Below are 27,276 nucleotides of genomic sequence, written 5' to 3'. Positions count from 1 at the left end.
TCCACCTTCTAAAAAAACCTATCACAATATTATGTTCTAAAGAGGTTTTGGTTTTTTTGAAAATCATCATTATTTAGTCAGCAAAAAGCAAGCAATCTCTAACTTGTTTCATTTTTTTAGACTTTGCTCAAAGCAGGATTGCTTTTTTATTATTATTGCAGCATTTGATATTACTACTTGCCTTAAGGAATGGATACAAGATCCATCTCCTGGGGTTTCTAGGAAAAGCTTTCAAAATAAATAATAAATAGCAACTGGTTTTGAACCAATCAATGGTGAGGAAAAGAAGGATGACGAAAGTACAATGCTAAGTTGTGCATCTGCCATAAATTATTGAAATTAAAGACAAAGATAGTAAAGTATTCAACTTTTTGCAGTAATTTGGCTGCACTCATATTTTTTCATTTGCTGTAACAGAGGTCAAATTTTCCAGTTGCATAATGTCAGAGAGTATAGCAATGGATTACACAAGCAAAAATGTTTAATTGCTATCATGTACACATGAAAATAAAAAATTAGACTACTCTTTCATTCAAATCATGAGACTGATTCAAATTTACCAATCATTAACATTAATTGACTGTGATTCAAATCAAAGAGCAACAGCTGCATCCTGTTTTCTAGGCTTTGGGGAGGGTGATGTTTTTGAAAATAATAAATTTGCATTCACAGAGTTCTTATTTTTAAACATCAGAAGGAATCAGTCAAAACTGTGGACCACTGTGCAAGCTGTGCTTCCTTTTTATCAGTATTGTGTCAGTGGCAATATGATAACAGCAGTCACAGAGCACTGTGACACTGTGAGATCAGCACATTAGCAGTGACAGGACAGTGCTTTCTTTTAGAAGGAAAAATTACAGGTTCACATGAGCTGATAGCCCCAAGTAGGCTGCACAGCACAAAGAACCGGGCACAGACTAAGGGATGCTAAACTTCAAGAGCTGGCACACTAATCTCAGGAAAACTTTTGATGACCAGCACACTAATCTCAGGAAAACTTTTGATGTGAAAGCTTAACTGTGAATTCCAAGAAGCTTTACTCAGCCCTTCGTTCTTCTAGGAAGAATAAATGGGGAGGTTCATGCAGCTCACCACACAGGTATCTTTGAAGCAGAACACTAAAAACCTGGTGGCTGATCTATCCACAGCAGATATTTCAGATTTTACAGCAATTCCTAAAAGCAGAACTTTACTCAAATACACCTGCAGAAAGAATTTTCCTTCCACCTATGGTGTTGTGCAGAATTTTCCACCCAGTCAATTTCCACAGTGGATGAAATGGTCCCTTAATATACTGAGACTCCAGTAAGAATTACTTCAGGTCATGGTATATTTTTCCCTGATTAGTTTCCTCCAAATGCACTTGGACTACAGTAATGCAGAGGAATACAGGAATCACTGCCAGCTCAGTCCATTGTCTCACTCTCTTCTGACAAAGGTCAGTGCTGAATACTTCAAGAATGATTTTGACAGACAGCTTTTGAGGGCACATTCACCCATAAAAACACATGATTATTTTTCCATCAACAGCCAGTAATATCCTGAAACCCGCTGCCTTTCATAACTCTGCCTAATTGGAAGACAAACAACATCTGGTTTTTTATTTAATAAATCTAATCTTTAGTAAAAATAATAATAATACTAAAACAACCTGCTGCTCTCTTGGTGTCAATGATTTTCAGTGGCAATTAGTTCCACATGCTAATTATGCAGTGCAATACTGCATTATTGGGATCCAAATACAGATTTATATGGCTTCAACTAGTTTTGCATTTCTTGCCTTGCAATTCTTATAAATAACTTCTTGTATTACAGCAAAAAAAAATCTGATTTACATTCTGAAAAATAGTGCACCTCTGAAATTCTTTAGCATTCACAAACTTTTTTTTTTACACTTTTCTTAATAAAGAAAGCTTTCCACAGCTCAGCCTAACTATTCTCTAAACATCTTCTCATTCTCTTGTCACCTTGCTGAAATATAGGGCAGGCAGAAATAAACACAAGAATTCAAGGAGGAAATAATGAGATAAAATAGATTTCTTTTTGGCATTTCAACACCTGAATAATGTTTTCACTTCAGATGTGGAAGAATGGGATATGAACTCCCTAAAATTGCTTATGTAAGAGATGCTTATGGACACTGAGCTACACCTGAGGTAACTTTAGCTGGCAGCACAAGATCCCACATGGGATACAAACACACCCAGAACCAGGGTGAATCCTTGGGGTGGGAGCCCCTTCTGAGCCCCCTGCCACTGCACACACCCATGCAGGCTGCACTTGCTGCAGAAACTTCAATAATGATTGGCCAAGAAACACTCCTGCCTGCTTATGCATATGTTTGCCTGACTTGGACACCTTCTACTCAGTGAGTGGCTTGGACTAAGCAGAATAAAGAAAACCATGTTTACTGAACTGCCTCTTAGAATGCCATGGGATCCTCAAACTGGAGAGCACCATTATAAACATGTTCACTGCTTTCTGTTTCAGAACTCTATACGATTCAGATCATCAATATCTGTTTCAACAGATGTCATAGGATAAGACACACCAGTGACAGCACTTTTAAAACTGAACTTGGTTAAAAAGACTAGTAGAAATATTCAAGTACTGCTTTTTCCTTTTATGGAAAAAATACACATACATGTATTCATCCATATATGTATGCATAGTAATTTGTAGAATAAAGGTTTTATGCTCCTTTATGAAATTGTGACACATCAATAATATGATCTGATTAAATATTTTAATGCAGTTTATTTCTGTTAAAGGAAGAGTAGAGGCCACTCCAACTCTGCAGCACTGTTCAAAGTTGCCTAAAGAAGTGCAGGATCCTGAAGTGGGTGCAGAAATAAGCTCCTAGGTGCAAAACACCCCTCCTCACTCCTGCTACTGGTGCTACACTCTCCCATGTCCCACTCACTAACCCAGTGTAATCTTTACAAAGTATTTTCTCAAAATGGAGCATTATCCCCCTCTCAAGATCTTCTTTTCCAGTTTGTGCCACAGGGCAGCAATGGTGCTCAGAAATGCAGTGATGTAAATCATCTTCTTCAAGTGTCCTGCAGGCACCCAAACATAAATTCAAACCCGGCTGCCTCACAGCAAAGCCAGCAGTCGGTGGCCACTCACCTCATTTACAGTTTCACCACAACCTTCCCCATCCTCTCACACCACCAAAAAGTACCCAGAAAACTAGAAATTGTGAGTAACAGCTTCTGCTTGTCCCTCTTCTCCACACCACCTCACCTTGACAGCAAAGCACACGGGCATGTGAACAAACAATAAGAAGATGCATTTTATATTCCATAGCACAAAATGAAACAGCTCTGTGACAGCACAAGGCAGTTTTAACTCTCCTAAATTAGCATCTCAATCAATAAGCAGGGAGCTGCCATGCACTGCAAAATAGAAAAGCAGATTGACAACATGCAACAGAAGCAATCTTAGAAGTTCACAGAAATAGAAGGATATTTCTTAAAAGTGCGGTTTCTCTCACACACACAGTGCATACATGCGAGTGATTTTATTTCTTCCCTTCCCCCAGTGCAACTTTAAAGTAAAAACATTAATTAGGAAAAAAATGAGACTCTCTGATGGATGACAACATTGTAAATTTAGAACAAAGGCTGACAGAAATAACCTATTCCACTTGGCAATTACGGCACTTAACTATCGTGCAGTGTTGCTGCTACAGACACCTGTGAAATCTCAGTGCCGAGATGCAATTCCCAGCAGGGAGGACTGCAGATTTAGCAGACTAAGCAAAAGCCTGCTAGCCTGCAACTCCTAAATCTGCATCTGAGTGGGAATTGCTGGGTGATGCTGGACAAAAATTTATCATACTTCCAGCTTTCTCATCTACAGTCTGGGTGAAGGAAACTGTAGGGATTACAGCAGGGTTGGTAAAATATTTTGGAGACATTAGGATTTGCCACAAAACATCAGGTTTGATATTATGGCAAACGATGTTAAACATTATGCTTGTGGATCATAGAAATGTAGAAGGACATTCAAAGTTAAGGGGTTTACAGGATTTTCCCTAGTTTTCTATTTGATGAGCAGTCTCTGCATTAAATACAGTAAGGGTGCCTTACAGAAAAGCGAGCAGTTTTAACATGGTTGCCTGCTGTAATAACCTTTTTTATTATTAATATGAGCTTTGAGGAGAGATTAAATAAAAGAGTCACATATTTGATTTTCCTGCATTACAAGCACCTAGCTCAAATCACCACTCAGGATTTCCAGTATGAGGCAGTTTGTGCTTCGCAGAGATAAGAATTTAAAAAAAAAAAAAGGAGAAAAAAGAAAATGGAAATATTTCTGTTAAGTTCTAATTATTTTTCTCCCTGCAAACAACAAATCCACAAATGCCTCACATTTTCTGAAGCCAACTTCCCCTCCTGACTGCTTGCCTGTTCTTTATCATCCCCTCATAGACACCTCCGCCCTCCCCCCCGACTCCTTTGGAGCAGTATTGACGGTGCACATTGATTCTCTCTGCAGATATAATAGTTCTTTCACTGCTGCTGCTTATAATTATAGCAATGTGTGTCACTCAGTAATAAGACATTCAATTATTCTTGGCCCCGTGAAGTGTAACCCTTCAACTCACGAGACCAAAATCGAGGAGCATCAGCCCCCCCAAACATTATTCTGTTCTAGTTTTCTTCTTTTTTTTTTAACTTTGCCTTGCAATTCCGATCCTCAGTGGCCACTTGAAACTGCAGGAGTTTCACTGCAAGGAATTGGCTGCCAAGCTAACACAATCAGTCCCCTCAGCAAAGACCAAAAAAAAAAAAAAAAATTCTCTTTTCCCCATTAAATACATTTCCATCCCTCTGCATCATAACAGTGCCAGCTAATTTTAAAGCAACAAAGTTGTCCCAGAGTTTGACATGAAATGGGGGGGACAAATTAACAATGACGTAACAGCATTGGCAAGAGAGAATTTTAAAAGCGATATGAACAATCTTTAATCTTTTATCGACAGATTTCCTCCAGGAGACTTCTTTCTGAAAGGCAAAAATCACTGCGCCGTCCCTGCTAAAATCTCTTAAAATAAAAAGAATGAACTGAAGCTTACCTGTACTGGAATGTCATATTTGTAATTTTTATCTTTATTTCCTCTCCGTGGCGAATTTCTCCAGTCATTTCAAAGAGTTTGTTAGCCATTTTCTCATAAACTTTGGCATTCCTTTTAGTTTGTTTCAGCTCATCAAAAAATTCTTCCCAAACCAGCATTAAACCTCTCATTTCTGCATCAGTCCAGTTTCTGGCCCTCCTGTGTTTCTCAGTCTGAGAAGAGACAATGTAACTGGGAATTTCTGCTGCAGCCATTGCTGACTGACCTAAAAGGGTTTTAAAAGAGGACACTTAATATAGATTGAGTTTTTAGTTTAGGTTTTTTGTAGTGCAAGACATGCATATGTGGATAAAGAATTTGAATGACAACAGAACATATGAAACCTTTTTGCAACAGCTTGAAGCTTGAGTGCACAAAATGGGGCCTACATCTGACAGGCAGGAATTTAGTTAAAAGCTTTTAAACAGAGAAACGTCATTTTGATGTCACGTTTCCATAGCAACAGAGCAACTGCATAAGCTACAACAACAAAAACCTTTTAACTGAAAGCCAAAGAATCAGGACAAAGTTGACAGGCCATCAATATTAAAGCTTTTAAACACTTTAGGTTTAACAAAAAAAAAAGATCTATGCAGCCTTTGAGAAGCTACTTTTAAGTTTCTACTTCTTTTTTAGCTTTCCCTTACCTTTTAGGCAGACAATCTGCTAGCAGGGGGTCATGGTCGCCTGAACGAGCTTTTAAGTTGTGCCTTGACAGACTCTCTAGGAGGTTGCAAGGACTGAGGCCATGTACACAAAAAAAAAAGCTTTTTTTTTTTGCAAAGATATTCTGCAAAAAGAATCAGGCAGCTTTATGAAAACTATACATCTCTAAGCTAATAAATGTTTAAGCAGGCAGGCTCATTAAAAAGGAGCCAGCATCTGGGCTTTAGAACATGCAAAAAATAGTATTTAAGTGTTTATATAGAGAGAAATATATACAAAATTTCAATATAAAGCCACTTTTTTTTTTCCCCGAGATGTTTTGCTGCTGATAAGCACACACTGCAGTCCTGTCAGTATGAATTTGCCTTTGTAGGTATGTATTACTGTATGTGTATTTTGTATTCCTGGTAATTTAGATGCTATTTATGCAGCCAGTGTTCTGCCTTAGGACTGCAGCAGAAGCATTTCACCTGCTTTATGGGCAACCTAAAAGGATTATTCAACGAGTTAAAAAAAGGCTGCGAGATGCTTAGAACTGTGAATAAATTGCTTTGCTGTAAAACAAGCATTTTGAGCTGGTTTTTATATAGGGCTAAATTGTGCCAGCAGTAATATCAGAGAAGCAGGGCATATTCATTGTATTAAGCACTGCAATACAAGCAGGGGCCAAATCCTGCCCCACTTACACTCCTGCAGTCTGACAATAATCTTCCACAAAAGAGTGAGATGCAGGAACTGCATTAATTCCAGCTTACCACCAGCTAAATAGAAAGATGTTCATTTCCTACAGTCCCAATAGAATTGTGTTATGTAAAATATAAATAAATAATCCACGGACCTTTCTTATTATTATTTTTGTGTTTCAGCATATAACAGCAATAACGACCTCACTGCAGGGCATTTCCTGAAGATTAATGGCAGGCAGGGGTTAATGGCCCGAGGCTCACCCAGTCAGTCGTTAATCCCCAGGAAATGTTCCGTGCCTCAATCCTTAATGCTTAAGTATCCTATAAATTGTAAGTCTTCTCATAACCACATCCTTGATCTTAACAATAGTTAAAAAATGCAGAGCTTGGTTTGCATCCTGGAGATGGCAAAGAGAGCGCATAATGTTCCTAAAAGGTACACTAGTGACATTTGTGGGACCATTGCCTTCTTCCTATTTTATTTATTCTACTGCATATTACAAAAGGCACAAGAGCATGCCACAGAACAAGGTGGGGGTATGAGGGGGTAGAATTACATGTTCTTTACATAGGAACTTCCACTGATCCAACCCTGAACATGTCTCTGTCAGAAATATACCTGCTGAGTCACTGCCTTCCTAAGGGAAAAAATGAAAAGGAGAGAAATACAGAAAAAATCCCCTAGCTTCCAAATAACTGCTTTTAACTACTAATATGACAGCCTAGCAACTATTACCTTTAAAAATGTGTAAATAGCAGCATATGTTGTGATGATGATCTTGCATGGTTTGTCTCTTGGGTGGCCAGCTGGGAGACGTCACATGATCAGGGGACAGATGGTGGTCAGAAGAGGATCAGCTGATGACACATTCATTTTATTAATTTATTGTTTTGTTTTGAAATTCCTGTCACTTAACCTTGGGCTTCAGGCAGCTCTTTTAATAAAACCCTACCAACATCTGCCTGTGGTCACAGCCACTGCTGGGCATCACCAGGACAAGTTCAAGGAAGCAAGGCAGAGTCCAAGAGGAAAACACCATGGCTCTGGGTCTGTTTTGGAACTAATACACATTAATGTAAAGCCAGGCTTGCTGTTCAACCTTTAATCATCCATTAGAGGTTTGTTTTTCTCCCTCAGACTTTAAACCACCTATCTTGTGAAAATGCTGATTAACACCACGGAAACCCATAGCATGACACACACAACTTGTCAAAACCCAAAGGTTTGTGTGGTCTCTGCTTTAAGGATATTTTTAATCCAGTTTCAAGTACAACAATGAGGACAGGGTGGGTGAAAACCTTTCCAGCTGCACCAAGTTTTTTCAGTCACAGTCCACAACTTTTCCTTCCCCTCTCCATCCACATGTGCCTGGCATATGTGTGGCTGCTCTGTGTGCTCCACACTGGCCCCCAGACCCCAGGATCCTGGAGAAGGGGAGTGACTGTTCCCCTGTGAAATTCACATCTCAACTTTTCTAGATGCTGTTTCCTATTAGTGTACTTGACAGATTGATATAGTGGTATAGTGCTATTTAACATCTGTAAAATAAAAGAAATGCTTTCTAATAATACCTCCCTTATTCCTCTCCTCTCAGCACCTGAAGGGGATCTAAGTTTCAAGGACCCAGGTTCTACCCCCTCTTCCTTTAAAAAATCGTTGATAATAATTATGGAGACCCCACATTGCCTCCTCTGCCTTGCCAAAGCCCATGTGCCAAGTGGTTGACAACGTGACTGTTTTCCTACGTGGGTCTGAAAGCAGGAGGAGTTTTTTTATCCCCAAATAATTCCTGCAGTCTTTGCTAGAGCCAGGGGAGGGAAAATACCGCTCCAGGGTGTGCCTCTGCTGGTGTTCTGCAGATCTGTGCAGTCCCTAGGTATCATTAAGCCCTTGTCCTGGTCCCTAAGCCCCACAGCTCTTTGTCCTGGACAAACAGCTAAGACAAGACCAGCAAATATTTCAGGGGAAGAGCAGCTCTGTGTCAGCAAGAGCAGTCCCTGCCCAGGAGGAGGGCACTGGGAGGAGAAGCTCTGTTAGCATTTGGCTGCTTCTTGCCCCTCTCCAGTTAGAGACCAGTCAAGATTTGTCATCTACCTCAAAGACTGGCTGGTCACCAAACCCGGAATAACTGCTGACATGGCAAGCTGCAGCTCTGCCAGACTGAAGGCACTGACACCCCTCCTGCTCTCCCCTCTAACACCTGATGGCAGAGCCCTCCAGCACCAGCTTCCTCCAAATCAAGGACCAAGCTGGCACCAAGCACCACGCAAGCAAGTGAAGCTGCAACTGTTCTCATCAATAAAATAAGGATATTAAAGTTATGGAAACCCCTGACATACAAAACTGAGCTACTGAGTATACCTTTGTACATGACTTCCCTCTGTGGGAGAAAATTGTTCTCCTCCACCCTCCTGCTCACCCCAGTCTCTCCTCTGATGGGGACTGCTGTGACAAGTTCAGAAGATATTCTTGTGAACACCTCACTGTGCTGGAGTATCTCACTTGTGCCTTTTCTTTCAATGCACACCAGCTCAGAGGAACATGAATTTAAAGATCTTCTTGCAAATCTGTTCTTCACATCATCTGTCTAAACACCCTACCTTTTTTGCAATCATTATATATCAGCTTGAATAATAGCTCTCACAGCTGTTCCACCTTTCATGGTGATCTCTAAAGATAACAAACCTCAAACAGGGTAGAAGGGTTTATAATTTGCAGCTGTGGATCTAATGAAGTTCCCTTATAAACGCTGCTCTCACAGAGTGCAGACAACTCCATTAATCCTTACATATCTGTTGACTAAACCTCAGGTGATCTGTGCTAACTGACTGTGTATACAGCCTTCAGCTTTGCAAGGGTGGGCTAATGCATGCCAAATAAAACTTCCTTTAGCCAAGTTTTAGAGAATGGTGTTTTCCCCTGTGCCTGCAGGGGAATAACGGCTCCAGTCACTCAAGCACCAGAGCCCAGCCCACAAACTGAGCCATTACACTCTGACTGCAGCTGAGCATGTCCCATCCTGCTGATGGGGACTGTGGTAGAAGTCAGGCAGAAACTTCTGTGCAAGTCAGAATTTATTCCACTAGGACATAAGGGATTTCTCCAACTTCTAGATGTGCTTCTGTGTCTGAAATCCCCACAGGAGCTGTCTACAGGGATGCTGGCACACAGGTCACTGCCTATAGGGATTTTTAGAAATGCAAGAGCTTTGGTTCAGAAAAGTCTGGATGCCAATTGGCAGCAAACACCAGTGACACCAGGAGGAGGAGTTTCCTGCGGAAGGAGCATCACCCCTCAAAGACACAGATCCAACTCTACAACACATGAGTACCTCAGTAGACTATTAAAAAAAAAAATTTTTTTTTATTTTAAAAAATAAAACTAAATAAACAAACAAACAAACCCACCAATCAACCAAAGCTGCATTCCCCCCTTGTGTTTGGGGCAAGCTGTTAAAAGCAAGGCTGTCCAAAGCACAGTCTGGTCACTGCTCTTTGCAGTTCCGTGGTCTGGCCCACCAGGAGCTTAACACATATGGGTAATAACACATCTTGGAACTGGACAGTAACTGCAGAGCGTTCTCTGGGAATTTCAGTGCAGACACACCTTGATAACTGCTTAAAAGGGTGCAGGACTGTGTACGTGTTTGTCTAAAAGCATTTGGAGTTTGCATTGCAGGGGGATACTATTTTGTAAATTCAAAAAGGCTGCAAGTGTTGGGAGGCTGCCTCCTGCCCCACATTTTGCTACCCACTGGGCTAGAAGGCCTACTCTCTAAAGTCTTACAGAGAATTATGGGTTTAGTATCTCTGACTATTGCCTACTGCAATCTGCAAAGATGATTAAATGCAATGCCAGTACAGACAGGCTGAGGAATGAGGCAGTGGAGAGCAACAGCCATGAAAAAGGACCTGGGAGTCCTGGTCAATGGCAAAAGCTGAATCTGAGTCAGCAGTGCCCTGGCAGACAGGAGACACATCCATGTCCTGGGGGGCATCCTTGCGGATCCCTTCCAACTCAGGATCCTCTGTGATACTGTGATCCTCTAAGAGAGAAGAAATAGTCTGTGAAATACTCTGTGGGAGAGGAAATATTCTTCCAATACTTCTGAAAAGCTTGGCCAGAGAAGATAGGCTAGGACAGATGGTCAGGAGGAGAAGTTGCCTTTTTTCTCCTCCATGAAACCAACAATGAAGCTGCTGTGCTCAGGAGGAGCTGGGAACGAGGAGCTCACCCAGAGGCAGGGAAATCCCTGCAGGCAGTGGTGCCTGGCTTAGGAACTCCAGCAAGGTCCCTGCACTGTGCAGTCTGCCAGTGTGCTTGGGTGATGGGGTTATGGGCATTTGTAAAGGCTCAGAAGGGACAGAAAACCACAGGGCTGTGAACACAGAACCATCAGATCAATGCTGTGGAGCACAGACACAGCTCGTGCATCCTACTGCCTGTGAGGGAATTTTAACAATACAGCAGCAAAGGAAGCCCAGAGGTAGCCAAACTGCAGGAGGGTCTATTACAAATACAGAATAAAAAAAATTATTCAGGCTGAGGAAAAACAGTAGCTGTCTCGAGATACATAAAAAAGGGCAGTCCCTTTCCTCAGAGGGCCTGCAACTTAACTGGGACATGCCACAAGGGAAACAAACAGGAGACACCAGAAGGGACAAGTGACAGCAACACCTCACTGAGTGTTGGGGAAGCAACTGAGCAAAAGCCATTGCATGGTTGGCTAGCTTTTATGTACATCTAAAATAAATAACACCTGCACAGAATTCTGACAATAGAAATGGGCGCTGTGGACGTGGCTGACATGGGGCAGAGAAGATTTTGACAACACTTAGAACAAAACCAAGAAATAGAAAGGTTTCCACCCAAAAGCCCTGCCACAGGGCTGTCTGAGTGGCAGGTCTCCCTGAGGGTGGAGCAGGGCACTGGGCAGCCCAGGAGGACTGTGTTCTGGGAAGCTGCAGGTGGGGTGCAGGAAGCTGGAGTGGGTTTTTTATTTCATTTTGCAAGAAACGTCCTGCTTAAATTTCACTGCATTCAGAACATTTCCCAAAAGCATTTTGATCTTGCTGAACTGGCAGATTCTGACCAAAAATATCTCCTTTGCCTATTTTAGTAGTAACCATGGAAGCCAGCTTTGCACCGACATTCAGTTGGAGAGAGGGTGGCGAGAGACAGCGAGGTGAATGCAGACAAGCTGGGAAATGAGGCTTCAGCAGTTTTTGTGGTCAGACCAGGAAGCATTAGCAGGCAAAGGGGAGAACTGGAATTACATGGGGCTTTAGAAGAAGGAGCTCACGGACTGCAGGGAACCTAGAGAATTCACTGTTTGGAAAAACCAGGTACAGACTGGTATGTTCATAGTAACTAGATTAAAAAATACAATATCGAGATTTCTTTTTAATTACTTTTTTTTTTCAAGTTTAGCAGAAACATAGACACTTGTGTTACAGACCCTAGTTTAGCATATTGGAGAGGGGAAGAAAATTCCCTTAAATCCAGAAGGTACAAGTAATCACTGCCCAAATGTCTGGCACTTACAATATTATGCAGGCAGGATGCCAAACTAGATGGACTTTGAGTCACACATGTTCCTACATTTTCAAGCACAAAGGAAAAGACAGGTGTCAAATTATTAAAAATTTAGTTATATAATATTGAAAACAAAGTATATCAGTATATACATGTGTCATACTCCCAATTTATAACAAACAGAGAATTTCCTAGATTTCCTTACTCTTACAAAATAGTTTGCAGGTCCTTTAGCATATGGAACAACTCTGCAGAATGTAGTATCAGACATACTCCTTTTCTGGCAAGCAAGCAACAAATCATACAATGAAAATCGCTCAGTTCCCAATGAATGGTTTCCCAAACCCCACTTGAAAAAAATTATTTTGGCCCTGCTTACTTACTGGGGTTAGTCAATAAGTCCTCCTGCCTTGTTTGGTTTTTAGCACATTTGAGCAAGTGACATGCTGAAAAGCGTCTAATACATTAAACACTGCTGCTACAGTGCTATGCAAATATTGCTCTTCCAGAAGCAAATTCCTCTGAGAACCTGTCCTAAACACTTTGCTCTAGACATAAACCGTGAGTTAATCCAGTTTGGATTTGAGATATATCACAAAAGAAGAAAAATAATCCCTGTTGTGCACAAGTGTGCCTTGCGCCGTTCCCATGACTCAGCAGGGCAGGAGGAAAAAGCCGTGTCACGAACACAGCGACGAGGCAGCTGCTCCATGGGCGGCTGCTGCTGCTGCACACAGCACCGCCGTGCCCCGGCCGGAGCGAGCGCTGCCGGTGTCCCCCGTGCTCGCTGCAGCGTGAGAGGCAGTGCTGGTCACAAAAAGGCTGGGAGGAGGTGATCGAGGATCGATCCTCCAGCGAGGGGCCAGCCCCGGCCCGGGCAGTGAGGGAGCCGAGCGCGGGGAGCGAGCGGGGCTCCGGCCCGCCGGGTTCGGGAGCGAGCGGGGCTCCGGCCCAGGGGGCTCGGGAGCGAGCGGGGCTCCGGCCCAGGGGGCTCGGGAGCGAGCGGGGCTCCGGCCCAGGGGGCTCGGGGGCTCCGGCCCAGGGGGCTCGGGGGCTCCGGCCCAGGGGGCTCGGCGGCTCCGATCCGCCGGGTTCGGGAGCAAGCGGCAGCGCTGCCTTCAGCAAGCGGCTTCCAGCTCGCTGCTCTTCCCGAAAGAAGAGCGTGTGGGCCCTTTTCCAGCAACCTCAGAGGAGCTGCAGTGCGAGTTGCTGGCAGTTCGCTGCCAGAAGGCCGGCCTCGCTGCTCACAGCCTGCTACTGGCTTGGCAGCCGGCTGCATCCACCTCCAGCTGCGCGCATCCCCTCACGGTCTGTCCCGGACTCCCTGCCAGGGCTGGCACTGGACGTGGGAAGGCGGGAGCGGCCCCTTGGCCATCGCTGCCCTCAGGCCGCAGCCACGCTCCAGGTGAGCTCCCGGGAACACCTCGCACCATGGGATTAGCTCCTGCAGTTTATTCACCCACAGGTTATTCAAAATAAAAAGCATTAAAATCTAAAGGTCTGCCAAATGGAGAAAGTCAGAAGAGCTCCTGCCTATCTTGCATTTCTGTGTGGGGACCCAAGCCTACCCCCAGCTACAGCCCTTTTCCCTAAAAAGGTTCATTTAGCTCTCCAGCCCCTCAGAGGAAAATTTAAAGATTTAAAAAAAATATTTCAGATAAAATATTTAGGGCACTGGAGATTTTCATATCAGTTCATAAAAGATTTAAATACTAAAATGCAAATGGTGTTTTGGGTATTACTGCAAAGCAGCCTTAGGAATAGACATTCAAGAAAAGTGTTGCAACCTACAAAGTTCAGATAGTACTCTTAAAAGTATCCTTAAAAGCCTGTCCCATCTGAGAGCTGCCAAAAACATAAGACCAAATTCAACAGCACCCTCATGCTGTGATAGAAAACAAGCATATCTGCTTCAGTGGTTGCTGATGGAAGCTGAGACCATAAAAGAGGCAGATGCCATTTCTGAGATGGGCTGACAGCAACGTCACCCTTCCCACAGCATCCATATCCTGACACTGGAAACAAATACATCTTCTGAGTGAACTACACTTTATTCCCAATGCCATGCTCAAACTCTTTCCGGGGAGTTAAGTTTCTCAGAGAGTTATTGATGGGGCCCATGAAGCCCTCTGTTGTCTGTGTTTGCAAATCCTTGCCCCAAAATGATGACTTCTGCCTTTGTGCAGATGATCCACACAAAATCTTCAGCTACCACAACACTGGGTAGCATCTCCAAGATAAAGACAGGATTGGGAATTTTAGCATCAACTCTCAGCTCTTGTGATAGGCAGAAGGAGACTCCATCTCAATGCAGAAATGCTTATTGCAATATGCATGTCTAACATTGCCCCTTTTAACACACATGTTTGCAGTATTTGGGATCCTATGATCCTGATGCCTTCAGAGGCTACCTAGAACAGAGGCTAGATGGTGTTAAAGGAATAAAATAGGTACTTACAAAAGGCTTCAAAGGATACATCTTGGGCAGTACAAGAGCTGGGCTGTGGCTCTATCCAGTATGAACTCTGAGTCATGAGTTTTCACACTTTTATAAGGTTTGGTCCATTTATGTATTGGGGTTAACTGTCCAATTACAGATGCAAGTTAAGAAGTGCCATTCTCCCAGATTGCTCTCCTCAATTCACTGTTGTTTATATTTTTTGGACCTGAAGCTGCAGTTGTGTCTTTGGTTCTTGGGCTGGAAAAGGATTGTTTTGTCTAACTAAACTGTGAGGAGAACTTGCTAACACTTTATATGAAGTTCAGAGTTAAATACTAATGCAGTACAGAATCTGGAAAATATAAAAGCTAAAGCTTAAGGCATCAATGCCTCTTGGTTAAAGAATAGAGTCTTGTTCCCTGGTCATCCCAGGGACAGCCCGGAGGGATCACCCTCCCTCTCACCTCCAAGTGTGCCCCTCCAGCCCGAACCAAACATCTCCCCTCGCTGCCTTCACCGTAAGCCTGCACTGCAATTGCTGTTATGTTCCTCATTGACTCCTGGCTTTTCCAAGCTATTTTCCCTTCACATTGGCTCTCTGCTGTTTATCACACACTACTCTGCTCCAATCACTCTCCACCCACCAGGGTTCAGTTTATATTCCAGCCTTAGCATGCCTCTCTGATCCATTGTTCTGGCTAAAACTAAACCAAGGAGTGTGTCCTTGCTTCCTCTAGTGGCTGCAGTGCAATGCTGCCAGCAAACCCATCAGCCCAAGGACACATTTCCCAGCTGGTACAGGAGCATTTTGGCCAGCCTGAGGGAGCCCATCTGCTTCCTTTCATAAGTTCTCCTGAACTAATGCACACCCAAAAACCACATTTGGATGCAAACTTCTCTAGATTCAAGACGAGCTGTCCAGTACCACCAGTGGTTTTAAAGTCCTGGTGCTTTTCATTCAAGGTGGTATTCAGTATTCAGTGTTGAAGCCCAGAGGATGTGCCCCAAGTGTAGGTCTGTGCAGGGAAAACAGCATCATTTCCTTGGCTATAAATACCCAGTCTATAATTCTGTGAATAACCCCTATAAATAATGGGGTTATTCACAGAATCATAGACTATTTCAATTGGGAAAGGATCCATCAGGATCTTCAACTCCCTGGTATTCACAGGACAACCAAAAACTGAACCAAGAGCATCGTTTAGACAGTCCTTGAACTGAGCCAGGCTTAGTGCCATGACCTCCTTCCCAGGAGCCTGTTCAGACTGACCACCCTCTCAGTGAAGAATCCCTTTCTAATGTCCAATCTGAACTTCCCCTGATGCAGATGTGGATGCAAGGAAAGCTAAGACTACACCAAAAGGAGTGACAGTGTACCTGCCATCATCCATTTCTCAGTTGAGTCAATTAAGCAATCAAAAGGATTAATTTAAATTATGGATTAACTGGCCTCAGTTCGCCTGTGGCAAATTAGCAAGCACTCAAATGACTTCTTTTTGGCAGAAAAACTGCCTTCAGTAAGTCAGCAAAGATTTTTCTGAAGGGTAACAAAACTGAAGAGCTACAGACCAGATTTTCAGTACTGGAGAATTGAACCTGTTTCCAGCTGAGCTTCATAGGGGCCAGGCATATAGAGCTGAAGTAAAAAACCTAGCTGGGATGTTTGAGGGGGAAGGGCAGACCTGAAGTGTATGGAACCTAAAACCACCCAGATGCAGGAGACACACAGCGTGAAGATGCAAGTACAGACAAGCTGTCTGAAGGGAGTCCGTGGCAGATGTGAATGGCACCAGGGAATTCTAATTTTGTTTCATCCCTGAACATTCACTTGACAGATTTCTGCACAGCCAGAAGGATCCCCATGTTCTTAGCAAGTCTTCAATTGCTCAGAAGGTTGGGATTCTTTTGTTATAAAATGCAGCTTTAATGACTGTAGGACAAGGGACCTAAACAAAGAAACAAGGAACCACCATCTGATTGAAACAACAACTAACAAGAAACAAGACTAAACAATTTACAGAAAATCAAACCAGCTCATAGCACAGTGTCTCATTCTCTTTTAGAGGCCAGTGTTTTCCATTCTCTGTGCAAACAGGAGGACACAGTGTGTATCTCAGGGGAGGCACTCTCGTGCCACTGCTGTTAGAGGCAATTGGCCAACTCCAAAAGATTTTAACAGTCAGCCCTCTTCTCCTCCCACCTCACTCCCCTTATTGTAAAAACTGCTTGGACTGGCTTTAGCTCCTCTTTTGCTGTGGTTTTAAAAGAGGTCAAAGCCTGATCCACAAACCTTGCCAAGCAAGGGCAGAAAAAGTACAACTGCCTCTTGTCAGCATCTCACCAGCTGTACAGATGAAAATATTCCCCATGCTGACTTTCATGCCCAGTAGCAGTATCCCAGTGGCTGAAGGCACTCAAGCAGACCAAAAATGCATCACAGGCAGCAGTCTAAAACATTCAGGGCTCGTGTCATGGTTTTCTCCATTTGCAGCTTCTTTCCTCTCTGCACACTGCACTTCATGATAACTGGACAGGCAGATTATATTAAAGCTCATGCCTACTCTGTCAAATGATTTCTCATCAAGTCTCAGCAGGAACTAATTGAAGATTAAACTAATCATTCCTTGAGGCCTCTTCTGGAGTGTTTTATCACTTTTTGCAAATCCATTAAGGAGAACTTAAGTGAAGTGCTGATCTGGCAGGACCACTGAGCACACAAGCTGGAGTGACTGGACAACCCAACACACATGTGAGAAATGAGGGCTTCAGACATTCTCTATAAATGAGACAAGACCAACCTTTATCCATTTCTTTGGCTGTAAAAAACAGCCTAGCAAAACGGTGATAAGTGTTTTCCAAAATAACATCCTGCCTTCCTGAAAACAAAGTAGCAAGTCTGACAAGAGCTGCTTGATGTTACACGAAATATTCCTGTGGAATTCTCTGATCTTCTCTGCCTGAAATCTGGAGAATACTACAAGCAGCCACCAATTACCAGCCAGTGTTGTGTTGATCCCTGCTTTAACCTGCTTCCACAATAGCCAAATTCTTCCATCAACAGATCTGTAGCTTCATCCCTGACCTCTGATCCAGCCAGTGCCTCTCTGGGTATTGTACACAGCTATCAGATAACAACAATTGACATCCAGCCTTCCTCCAGCCTCAGGGTAAAAGCCATAACCAGTGGGGCATGGCAGACCCCCAGATGAAAAACTTAATGTACTTTTTCTGCAGTGCCTGCCTTCTGCAGGGTTTAAGGAGTCATTTATCCAGACATGAAAGCTGAAAGAAAGGTCCAAAAAGCTATTTTTTTGTTTTGAAGCAAAAGAAAACACCCCTTGGAATGGCAGAACCAGACATTTCACTCAGTAATAAAATTCATGGTACCAAAAGCAGGATCAGACTTACTAATGTCTGGTTTGAAAAAAAATACACACTTTAAAGCCTCTTCTAGTGTAAAAGCAGAAGAAAACCCTGAATCCTGGTCATCAGAACTATCAGGATTATTTTGAGAGTATTGTATACATCTCATTACTGTAAATGTTTTAGAAATATTTTTGTGCTATATTCTATTCTGCCTCTCCCTATGTTTTTTTTTATCTTACAAGTGAGAACTCCTTAAGGCAAGCATCACATACAAGTTCCCATCTAAGCATTTAAAATACTACAGGCAGTGTGAGTTTCTGGAATCAGCCAAAGTTTCTGGAATCACTCTCACTTTTAAGATAATTTAGATGCCTCTCAATACATTCAAAGTGCTCCAATGTGAGAAAGCAAGATCAGCTTTGGTTTAGATTATTAACATAATATGATTGCAGTGCACTCAGAAATGGTAAAAAAATCAACTCTCTTTCATTCCCAATTGCTCAATTCAGTATGAAACCACAGCAGAACTGTAAGCAAATCTTGTGAATAAGGTTTTCATTTGAACTTGACAGAGAGCCAACATCTGTGTTCCTATTTATTTACACACACACATATAAATACACACAGTTTTCATACTTGTGTGTGTGTATATATATACACACATTATTTTACCTGGTTGCTTTCTAACAGTAGCTATTCCTATGTAAGTTTTGGAAGAGGAGAAGAAAGAACAGCTGAAGAAAGACCAGAAATGGCTCACCACAGAGCCCAGGGAACTCAGAAATATATTGCATGTCCTTATAGACTGCACCATCTCAGGACAAAACCAAGACTACTAAAAATCAAAACCATACCACAGGTTGTTTTTCTGTGTCCTGTAGTGTTACATAAGCATCACCAAAAAAGAAATTACTTTGCCTGTCCTTAAAGCAATATTCTCATCAGGGAATGCTGCAGGTAAAAGCTTGGGGAAATAATAAGTCCAACATGGACCTGCAAGAAGGCCTGTTCTCCATGAGGCACAAATAGTTGTTGGACTCTTAAAACTGTGAAGAAAAAGGTCAGCACATTTTAAAATACACCCCTTCATCCTACTGGCTAAAATCTCTGAAATGATCCATCCACAGAGCACACCCAGAGCCTTCCTTCCATCAGAAGGAATCAAATGGTTCAAGAACAAAGCCTGGCCAGTTAAACCCTGAAAACTCAGGTGAGTGATCACAGAGAGCAGGCGTCACATCAAGGGCTCCTCTGCCCAGGAGGTACCAACCTCCTGTGTGAAGTGACTCCCCACAAGGGACTGAAACAGTGACCAGCTTGACCTCCTCTGGATGAAGAGAAGACAGCACAGCACCTCCTACACACTCACAAGTTGCAGCCCTGAACCACTTGGCTCCATTCCCTTCCCCAGCTTTTCAGAGGAGCAGAAGGAAAGCACAGGCTCAACCCACAAAGCTGCACTTTTATAACTCTAAGAATTTTATGGTGTGGAAGAAAAGCTTCAGTACCTGCTGTCCTAGGAACAGAAGATCCTCCATGAGCCTTAAAGTCACCGCAGGACTCCTCACAGCAGATCACAGACCCAGAGCAGGGCTTCACATCTGGGGAGAGAGAGTTTGGCAGGACAAGGCTCCATGTGGGGAGGGGACTGAGGGGACATTTCCTACCAACCCAGAGGGTCAACCACACTCTGCCAGGGCTATCTTGAAAAGGTCTAGAGAGGTGGGTTTGGTTTAGTTCCAAACTCTAGCCTTTCAAACTGCACCAACAAAGGCCTCCCCCATTCCCCAGTCCCATCATAGGTAACCTGAATCAGCCCATGAGCCTTCACAAACTCATACCTGTGTCCTGAAAGCTGCTCACTTGAAGCCTAAAGAATATGACAGACACTCTCATCTGCACATCTCACCCCTGCCGACCAAAGATGTCTCTTTAAAAGTCATTCCAGTCTCACCAAAGGCACCAGCAGGTTTAATTTTTCCTGACTTTTCTCATCTGCCCAGCTTCTCCATTAGCAAGTTAACACTCAATGCTGTCCTTCAGAGGATCACAAATCTTTCTTTAACATGTGGTGGGTCCTGAAGGTACTGTAGTTGCTATTTTACACAAGGAGAAGGCAGAGACAAGCAAAGGGGGGAATTTCTAAAGCTTCTAAATGAAACTGACATAATTTTCAAAAGAGAATTGGACACTCCAGAGCTGAAGTTAACCTTGCACATCCTTCAGTCACATCTCACAATGAAACACCTTCAATTGACTTCAGGCAAGGTCCTCAAAGCCACACGGGGACCTGATCACAACAGGAAATTCCAAGTCTAAAATGCAGAGCTAAATGAGCCATGACTTCTCCCCTCCTCCAACCCAACAGTCCTTAAGAATCAACTTTTTCACCAAAAGAAGATTTTTGGGTACCTCAAGTTTCCTGTCCTCCGTGCGGAGATCCAGACATTGTGGCCAAGCTGAACCTCTCAGCACTGATGCCTGTGAAGCCCCCTCGGGTCTGGGGAGTCCTGGACACAGCCAGCTCTCCTCAGCTGGCTCTGGGGTCGGTGTGAGGGAGCAGGGACTCGAGTTCCATTTAATATGTGGCTGGGGCAAGAGGGTGTGGCTGGGGTGGCACCAAAACAGCACCCGCTGCCAGGGCAAGGTGGTTGCAGCCTCTCCCTGTGGATAGAGGCACTGGGTTTGGACTCTGCCTCCAGGGCTGGTTTTGATTTTTATCCAGAGATGTTTTAATGCAAATTATATAGTAAGCAGCCTTGGGAATGCTGCCAGATACCTGCTCCCCACCTCCCTTAGGTAGGCAACAGTCAGGCCCCCACTTGCTTCTCTCTGGGTCTGCAAATCCTTCTCTGCACCATGGCACAACTTCAATAGGAAGGGCTGAGAGGTTGCCTACAGCCTGGGAAGGGACAGGTGGATTTGAATATCCCTTGGGAGAAGGAGGACCCAAACCCAAGTTCGACCACTTCTGAGATGAATATTAAAACCATTAAGTTATTATATGAAAACCACCACACCAATCATTTGTATCTTAAGCAGCAAGTGCAGGGCTGTGAGCTCAGACCTGAGCAGCAGGGGCAGGTTTGACTCACCTGGCCGGGTTTGGAGCTTGCAGAGTGTGGGAGCTGCTCATGGGACGCAGCGTGAGAGCTGGCATGGGGATACAGGTGGGAAAAGGGTCTCCAGGAGTCTGAGCAGACACCAAGAAAAGGACTGTGGAGGGAACCAGATCCTGCAAACAACATCTGCTCCCACCATTTGAAGTCCTACCTCACTTTAGGGTTAAAATGTCAAACTAAAATCTCTCTTATCACAACCAAAGTGCTTCTACCTTGAATTTTTAAGCATTTGTTTAAGCTGAGGTTAAAAAGAGTCTGGGCTCCTTGACTGCTAAGCAGATCATAAAACCCTCTGGAGTACAAAAGGCTATAGAAAGTTTTGTAAGTTTTCCCAATGACTGAATGCCTAGTTAGCTTCTTGCACCTTCTTCATCCTCAAACCAAAAGAGCTTAGCTGCAAAAGTTTAACTAAAGGCATTTCTTAAAGGAATTTTGAGAATAGCTGTTAAAAACACATTGCTAGCCAATGTGTTTTTATCACAACCCAACACAATAAAGTATCAGCTAGCTCTACATTTTTTTGTTAGGAAAAAGGCTTTAATTAAAGAGCAGGTCTACTCGTGTGTTTTTAAATAGTGTGAGCCTGATTTTCTTCAAATCTTCCAATTCTTCCAATTCTTTAGATATACATTTGAAAGAAGAGAAGGGCAGGCAGCACTATTTGGAAGTTGCAAGTAAGTATTTTGAGAAAATAAATACATTTTAATCTTACAGAAACATACTAACCCTAAAAATAGGAGGTACGAGGTAGAAAAGTGGTACTTTTTGACAATACAGAGGAGGTATCCCTCTAAATAGGGATAGATTAATAGGCTGAGAAAATTTTACAATTCATTTTAGATATTCAGCAAGATAGTTTCGTTGGTAGATTTGTACAAGATCTCCAGAATTTGTTTCAGGCCCATTCAGAAATAAAATCTGACACAAGACTTTGATTTGGATTTCAGACTCATCTTGGTGACACAGTCATTAGTTTATCCAGCAGCATTAAAAGTGAACAGCAAGTGCCCTAAACTTCCTCCCACAGACTAAGAAAGTGAGAGATAAAGCTCTCTGCCATTCCACACTGATGATTTTTAGACAGAATTTCCCACTCACCTTAGCAAGGTGATAATTAAAAAATCTGTGCCAAGGAACACAACCTCCTCACTGGCCCCCCGCAGCTCTGAGCACTCCTGCTTCTGGAATTTCATATTCTGTATCTAGAGCATCACAAAGTGCTGGGGACACTTGTGTTAGGAGAAAGTACACAGTTGCACAGAGATTAAATTCTTTGGAAGTCCTTTTTTTTTTTAATTTTCATTCTAAGGAAAAAGAAGAGGGAATCCTGCATTTTGCTTAGTCTGAGCATAAGGACACAAACACAGCTTATGATCCATCCAGCCAAGCACCTGATGGCTACAGAAGAAATTCCACACTGCTGTGTCTCCAGTGGCTTGCTACAGTTATTTTTCCAGCATTTGCAGTAGTGTGGGAGTCTTACAAAATTTAATATTGCTTTTGTCTTAGAGAGCAATGCCAGCCAATCCTCCTTGCACTATCACATTATTTAATCAAATATCCAAAAATTAATTACACCACATGCCAATACAGAGTGCAGTTTTACTGGCCCTAAATCAGGGTTGGGTTGTGCTTTTGTAATTAGTACTCTCTCTAAATATGCTCAGCTTGAAAGAGCTGTACCCTCTGCCTGTTGGGAAGGATTTCCCACGTGCATTTCACAGGATGGATCCACACCCCACAGGGGATATCTGAACTCAGGCTTTTTTTTTCCCCATAGAACACCAAGGTGCAGATCAAAGCTTGCCTGATATCCACAGCAGTTGCTGTATTATCTGTCAGTGTGTGTTCTGCACCACAAAGAAAGAGAATCCAGACTGGAGAAAACCCTGCTACACACACCATCACCTTCCTCTGAATCCCGTTGTGAGGAAAGCCTTGGTGCCCACTGTTCCACTCTCCCAACACGGGCTGCCTAAGGCTGGCACCACCACCACCCCTTACTCAGAGGCCAGCAAGCTCCTATTGCCCTGCATTCTTCCTCTTTCCCATCTCAGCTGAGAATTTTCCTGCTTGGCACTGGAGCTCAGCATTGATTTAATTTCCCATGATTTGGCAGCTTTTGTTTTCTCAGACTGACCACCATCATTCTCCCAAAATGTGGAAGGGAGCAAAGATCACATGAAAATCCAGCACTCCCACACAGCACTGTGGAGCTCTCCTACAGCCCTCCGCAGCCTGTCCTTCCTGCCAGCCTCAAACACCTCCCACCCCTTCAGCCCAGCTCCTGGGCAGATGTTCTAGTGAGAAGGACATTCACTGCAGAGCTTTGTCAATGACACAGTTGCTTCTGTGGTTGCAAAATACAACCAAAATCTGAAAAATATTCCCTCTTGTTCACACTTCTGTCTAGGTCAGTCACCAGAGATGCTCCACATAAGCTGGAGACTGGGTGTTGGTACAGCACTCAGTAGCCCTAAGAAGCAGAAACTCCCAATGGATGCTAAAACAACAGCTTCTACTCAGATTTAAGCTATGTCCCTAGACAGAAAGGGTGATTCATCAAGAGACTGGTCTGGACTCTGAAATAAATGCATCAAATTCTAAATATTACTTGATTTGATTCAAATTGATGCCTTTTCTGGGCCTGGCATTAACCGAGATAAACCTGTGTGCTTCAAACAAGAAGCAGCACCAGAATTACAGATGTATTTTCCATAGACCAGCGCAGCAGCTTACCTTTTCTCTTCTGACACAGAGTGCCCAGAGCCTTCCCAGTAGTTGCCCTGACTCTCATAGAACAGTCCCTAGGATGTATTGTAATAGTATAGATCTAAAATGGTTATGTGGATCACTGATTGCATCTTCCACTGATTTGTGATGCGTTTCAAGAACTTTACAAGCAAGAAAGCAACATGCATCAAGCAATGAAAATGAAGGAATTTTTTTCCTACCTGGATTATATAAATAATTTTGGCCCATTTAAAACAGACATGCTCAATTAAAATTGTATCTGGCTACAGTGAGGTAGTGGTCTTCTTGTGACTGATTCATTATTGCACAGACTTGATTTTTAGTATGAGAAAAAAGGGGATTCACTGGTACGTGAATTGTTTCTCAGATAAAGTAAGGAAAACTTATATAACAAAAGGGAAGAATTCCTTTAACTATGGCTACATGGGGGATTTTGTCAGCCTAACTATTCTGCAACAGAAACAGCCATGAACTCTTCTCTCCCAATGATTATCTCAGCCATCTCTCTGAACAGTACAAGCAAAAAATTCCTCTGTACCTTCCTTCCTTTAATGAGGGCTATGGGAAACAGCAGAGACATCAGACACTTTACTTGCTTGCCTCTCCCCATATGTCCCACAGATGCCAAAATTCAAAAATTTCCTTTCCCTGATGTCAAAATAAATATGAAAAAGGATTTTCACAAACATAAAAGAGATGGGGAAGGGAAAATTGGGCAGCTTTTCAGTGGATATGATAGATAATTCAGATGCAACCCAAAAAAAAATTGTTTTAGAATCTAGCTCAGTTTTCAGGATGAGTGACACTGCTGAACAAGGGGGGAATGCACAATAGGTAGGACAGCTGTCTCCTGACATGTAGGCAGAGCTGAACAAGCTTTATGCATTCAGGGACCAGACAGTTCTCTGGCAGGATTTGAGAAACACATGAAACACATGAAAAAGCTGAGTGCCATGGTGCCAGCAGGAGGAGAGTCTGGACACGGTGATCACAGGGGTCCTTTCCAACCTGTGTCTAAATCTCTTGGCAGAGAAACCCTTCTGTGCCTATGACCATCCTTGCAGCTTTCATATGTCTTATTTCTACTTCTCCTCTATTCCAGACACAGTTCTCACACTTGGGTACATCATGGATTTACACACAAACCTTTTTCTGGTTTTATTTTATGTCTTCTTTGAAGTCTTTTACATCCTATTTATCCTCCTGATCACTCCTAAGGATTGAGCTGATACCTCCCAAGAACTACTTACAATGACAACAAGATATTTTCCTGAATGCTGACATCTCTGTGGATGCCTGTTTATGCTTCTTTTCCCTTTCTGCAGTACTTTGCAGATGCCTAGATTAGGTGAGAAAATGGAGAATATTCACAGCCAGTTTTAATTTTAACCTACCTTGAAAATTTCTCACTGGTGAGTTTGTCAATTCTCCTTTTTTCCCTAGAGCTTTAGTAGGTAATTTAACAATAAAGAAACCAACAGAGATTTATCACCACCTGGTGATGTCCTGCAATTTGAAAAAGGATGAGTCAATCCCCACCCTCTGTTTTACCTTTACCTAATTAGAACCATGACCAGTTCAAAACTACAGGAACACATTCCCTTTTACATCTTGACTGTTTAGGGGGTTTGATGACTATTGCTAAGGGACCTTGGAAGTTCAGCTATGCCTTATGAGCTGAATCATCTCTGCACAAGGGCTGCTGGGCTTCAAAACACACAGATATGTCACAGCTTCCTTCTCCAAAATTCATTTTACATTGACTCAATATGTCATATTTACAAGTCTTCATTTCATTTTCCATAAATTTGATCAGGGCAGGCTCAATTTACCAGTGTAGCCAGCCCTTTAAACTTCAGTTGCATTTGCCACCTTCACTTGCCACATCAGTTATTTAGTTCGTATCAAAGGAAACCATTAATTTAAAAACTCCACATTTGGGACTCTTGGGTGGCTACCATGGCTACCACCTATTTTTATCAAAAGTATTACGCATTTATCCAATTGTTCTAAACCTGTTCTGCTGACACTTCAGTTTAAAACACACTTTTAAATGCTTTGAGATACCAGCATTCTCCAGAAAAGAGAGTTCCCTGAGATGTTTTATAATGAACAGCAAAGCAAAGATTTATTTAGCTTTGCTGTAACAGCCCTGTGTACTTTGAGTGTTCTTATTACCCTGCAATTGCCTGTCAAGCCTGCTGATGGACAGGCTCCCTACCCTTCATGTGTTTGAAGGGGTTTTCTCATTGTTTCTATGAGTTTTGCAAGTTGCTCCTCAAAATTGATTTTACCTGCCGTGTTTAACTTGCCTTATTTAACTTGTCTGTATGCTCTTTTCTATTTTCTCTGTTCAAACACAACCTCCACTTTCTGAAAGATGTCTTTGCACTCCTAACATCATTCTGCTCTTCTACTGAACACCACCAGCTTTTCAGAGTCCTCCTCAATCCTTTTGATGAAAGAGGATACTCTCTTCTTTGAGCTCATATTATAAAGTTTTCTCACCAGCTACCTGTTCTCTGCAAGTATCTTATCCTTTTAGCTGCTTCTTTGAACAGCAAAATTCATATAACCATTCATATATTTACGTATTCCACCTCTTAAAAATTATATTGCTGGCACAGGGACAAGAGAACTGAGTCTGTCATGCTCATTGCACATTGCTCTGGGTTTAAATCAGCGTTGTGTTTTCCCCATTACATTAAATCACAGAATCATAGAACAATTTTATGTTGTTTCACACCCCTGCATTGCTTTCCCTGTTGTCTCTCACATCAAGGTCTTTCTCCTTTTCTGATCCTCAGTTCGGTGTCTTTGGTATTTCTCCATTCACCTCTGCAGAGCAAGGCCCTTTCTTCCCTTGGACTTTACCGATCTCTCTGGAGAACAAACGCTTCAGACAAACATCAGTCTCTCCTCCACATTTAATTGCCCCATTTGCAAAAGCAAGAGCAGCTCATATTTCCAAAACAGAGCCCTCACATTTCCTCAGCCAGCATTTTGATGGAGAACTTTCCAGAGAATTTCCAGAGACCATGTTTCAGTCATCACTGCAATGATACCAAAGACAGTCAAGATCAGCATCAACACTGCCACCTCCACACCTCCCCAAGACAAGAAATGTATACCTCTAGCCATTTTTTCCTTTGTTTCCCACCAGAGAACTGAAGGTCCCTGGAAGGGCAGTTTCTTCACACCTCCAGGACAGTTTGGATGACAAGCCTAAGAAGATTAGATTTTGTAATGCTTCCTAAAAACCACTGTAAGGAGGATCACTGACACGGATGACTGATTTTCATCCAGGAGATTCCAGCATTGTTCCACTATCTCATGCATTTATTAGGATTTCATTTCCTTCTGGAGCCTCAAGGGAAGTTTCATAATCAGCACACCTGGTATGTGTAGTATAAATAATTAAGGGGATGTCCTCTCTTAATGATCTATGCAGAAAGGCTGCTCTGCTGTAAGAAGCCTTGTTAGAAGAAAGAACTATTAGGATATTAGAATTAGAAGATCCTTTCCATTTCCAGACTCAACCAACCTCATGAACATTTTCTGAACCAAATGGAGTCAAGGTA

The 27,276-nt window shown here is 42.8% G+C and overlaps 1 protein-coding gene across 1 annotated transcript in view; it reads right to left on the bottom strand.

Moving 5' to 3' along the window:
- Positions 1-19,424, bottom strand: part of MSANTD1 (Myb/SANT DNA binding domain containing 1) — a gene marked incomplete at its 3' end in the record, with an annotated part of 33,279 nt that extends 13,855 nt beyond the window's left edge. Inside the window, exons 1-2 of the mRNA XM_084204613.1 lie at positions 19,328-19,424; positions 5,087-5,351 (exon numbers count right to left, since the gene is read on the bottom strand). Coding sequence (XP_084060739.1) covers positions 5,087-5,340 — 254 coding nt within the window. The 5' untranslated portion in view covers positions 5,341-5,351; positions 19,328-19,424. The remainder of the gene's footprint in view (positions 1-5,086; positions 5,352-19,327) is intronic.
- Positions 19,425-27,276: the final 7,852 nt, after the last annotated feature.

The sequence above is a fragment of the Fringilla coelebs genome (genome assembly GCF_963513975.1).
Source record: "Fringilla coelebs genome assembly, chromosome: 4".
NCBI classification, from domain to species: Eukaryota; Metazoa; Chordata; class Aves; order Passeriformes; family Fringillidae; genus Fringilla; species Fringilla coelebs.
Note: the sequence above shows the minus strand (reverse complement) of the source record. Positions and strands in the feature narration are given on the sequence as shown.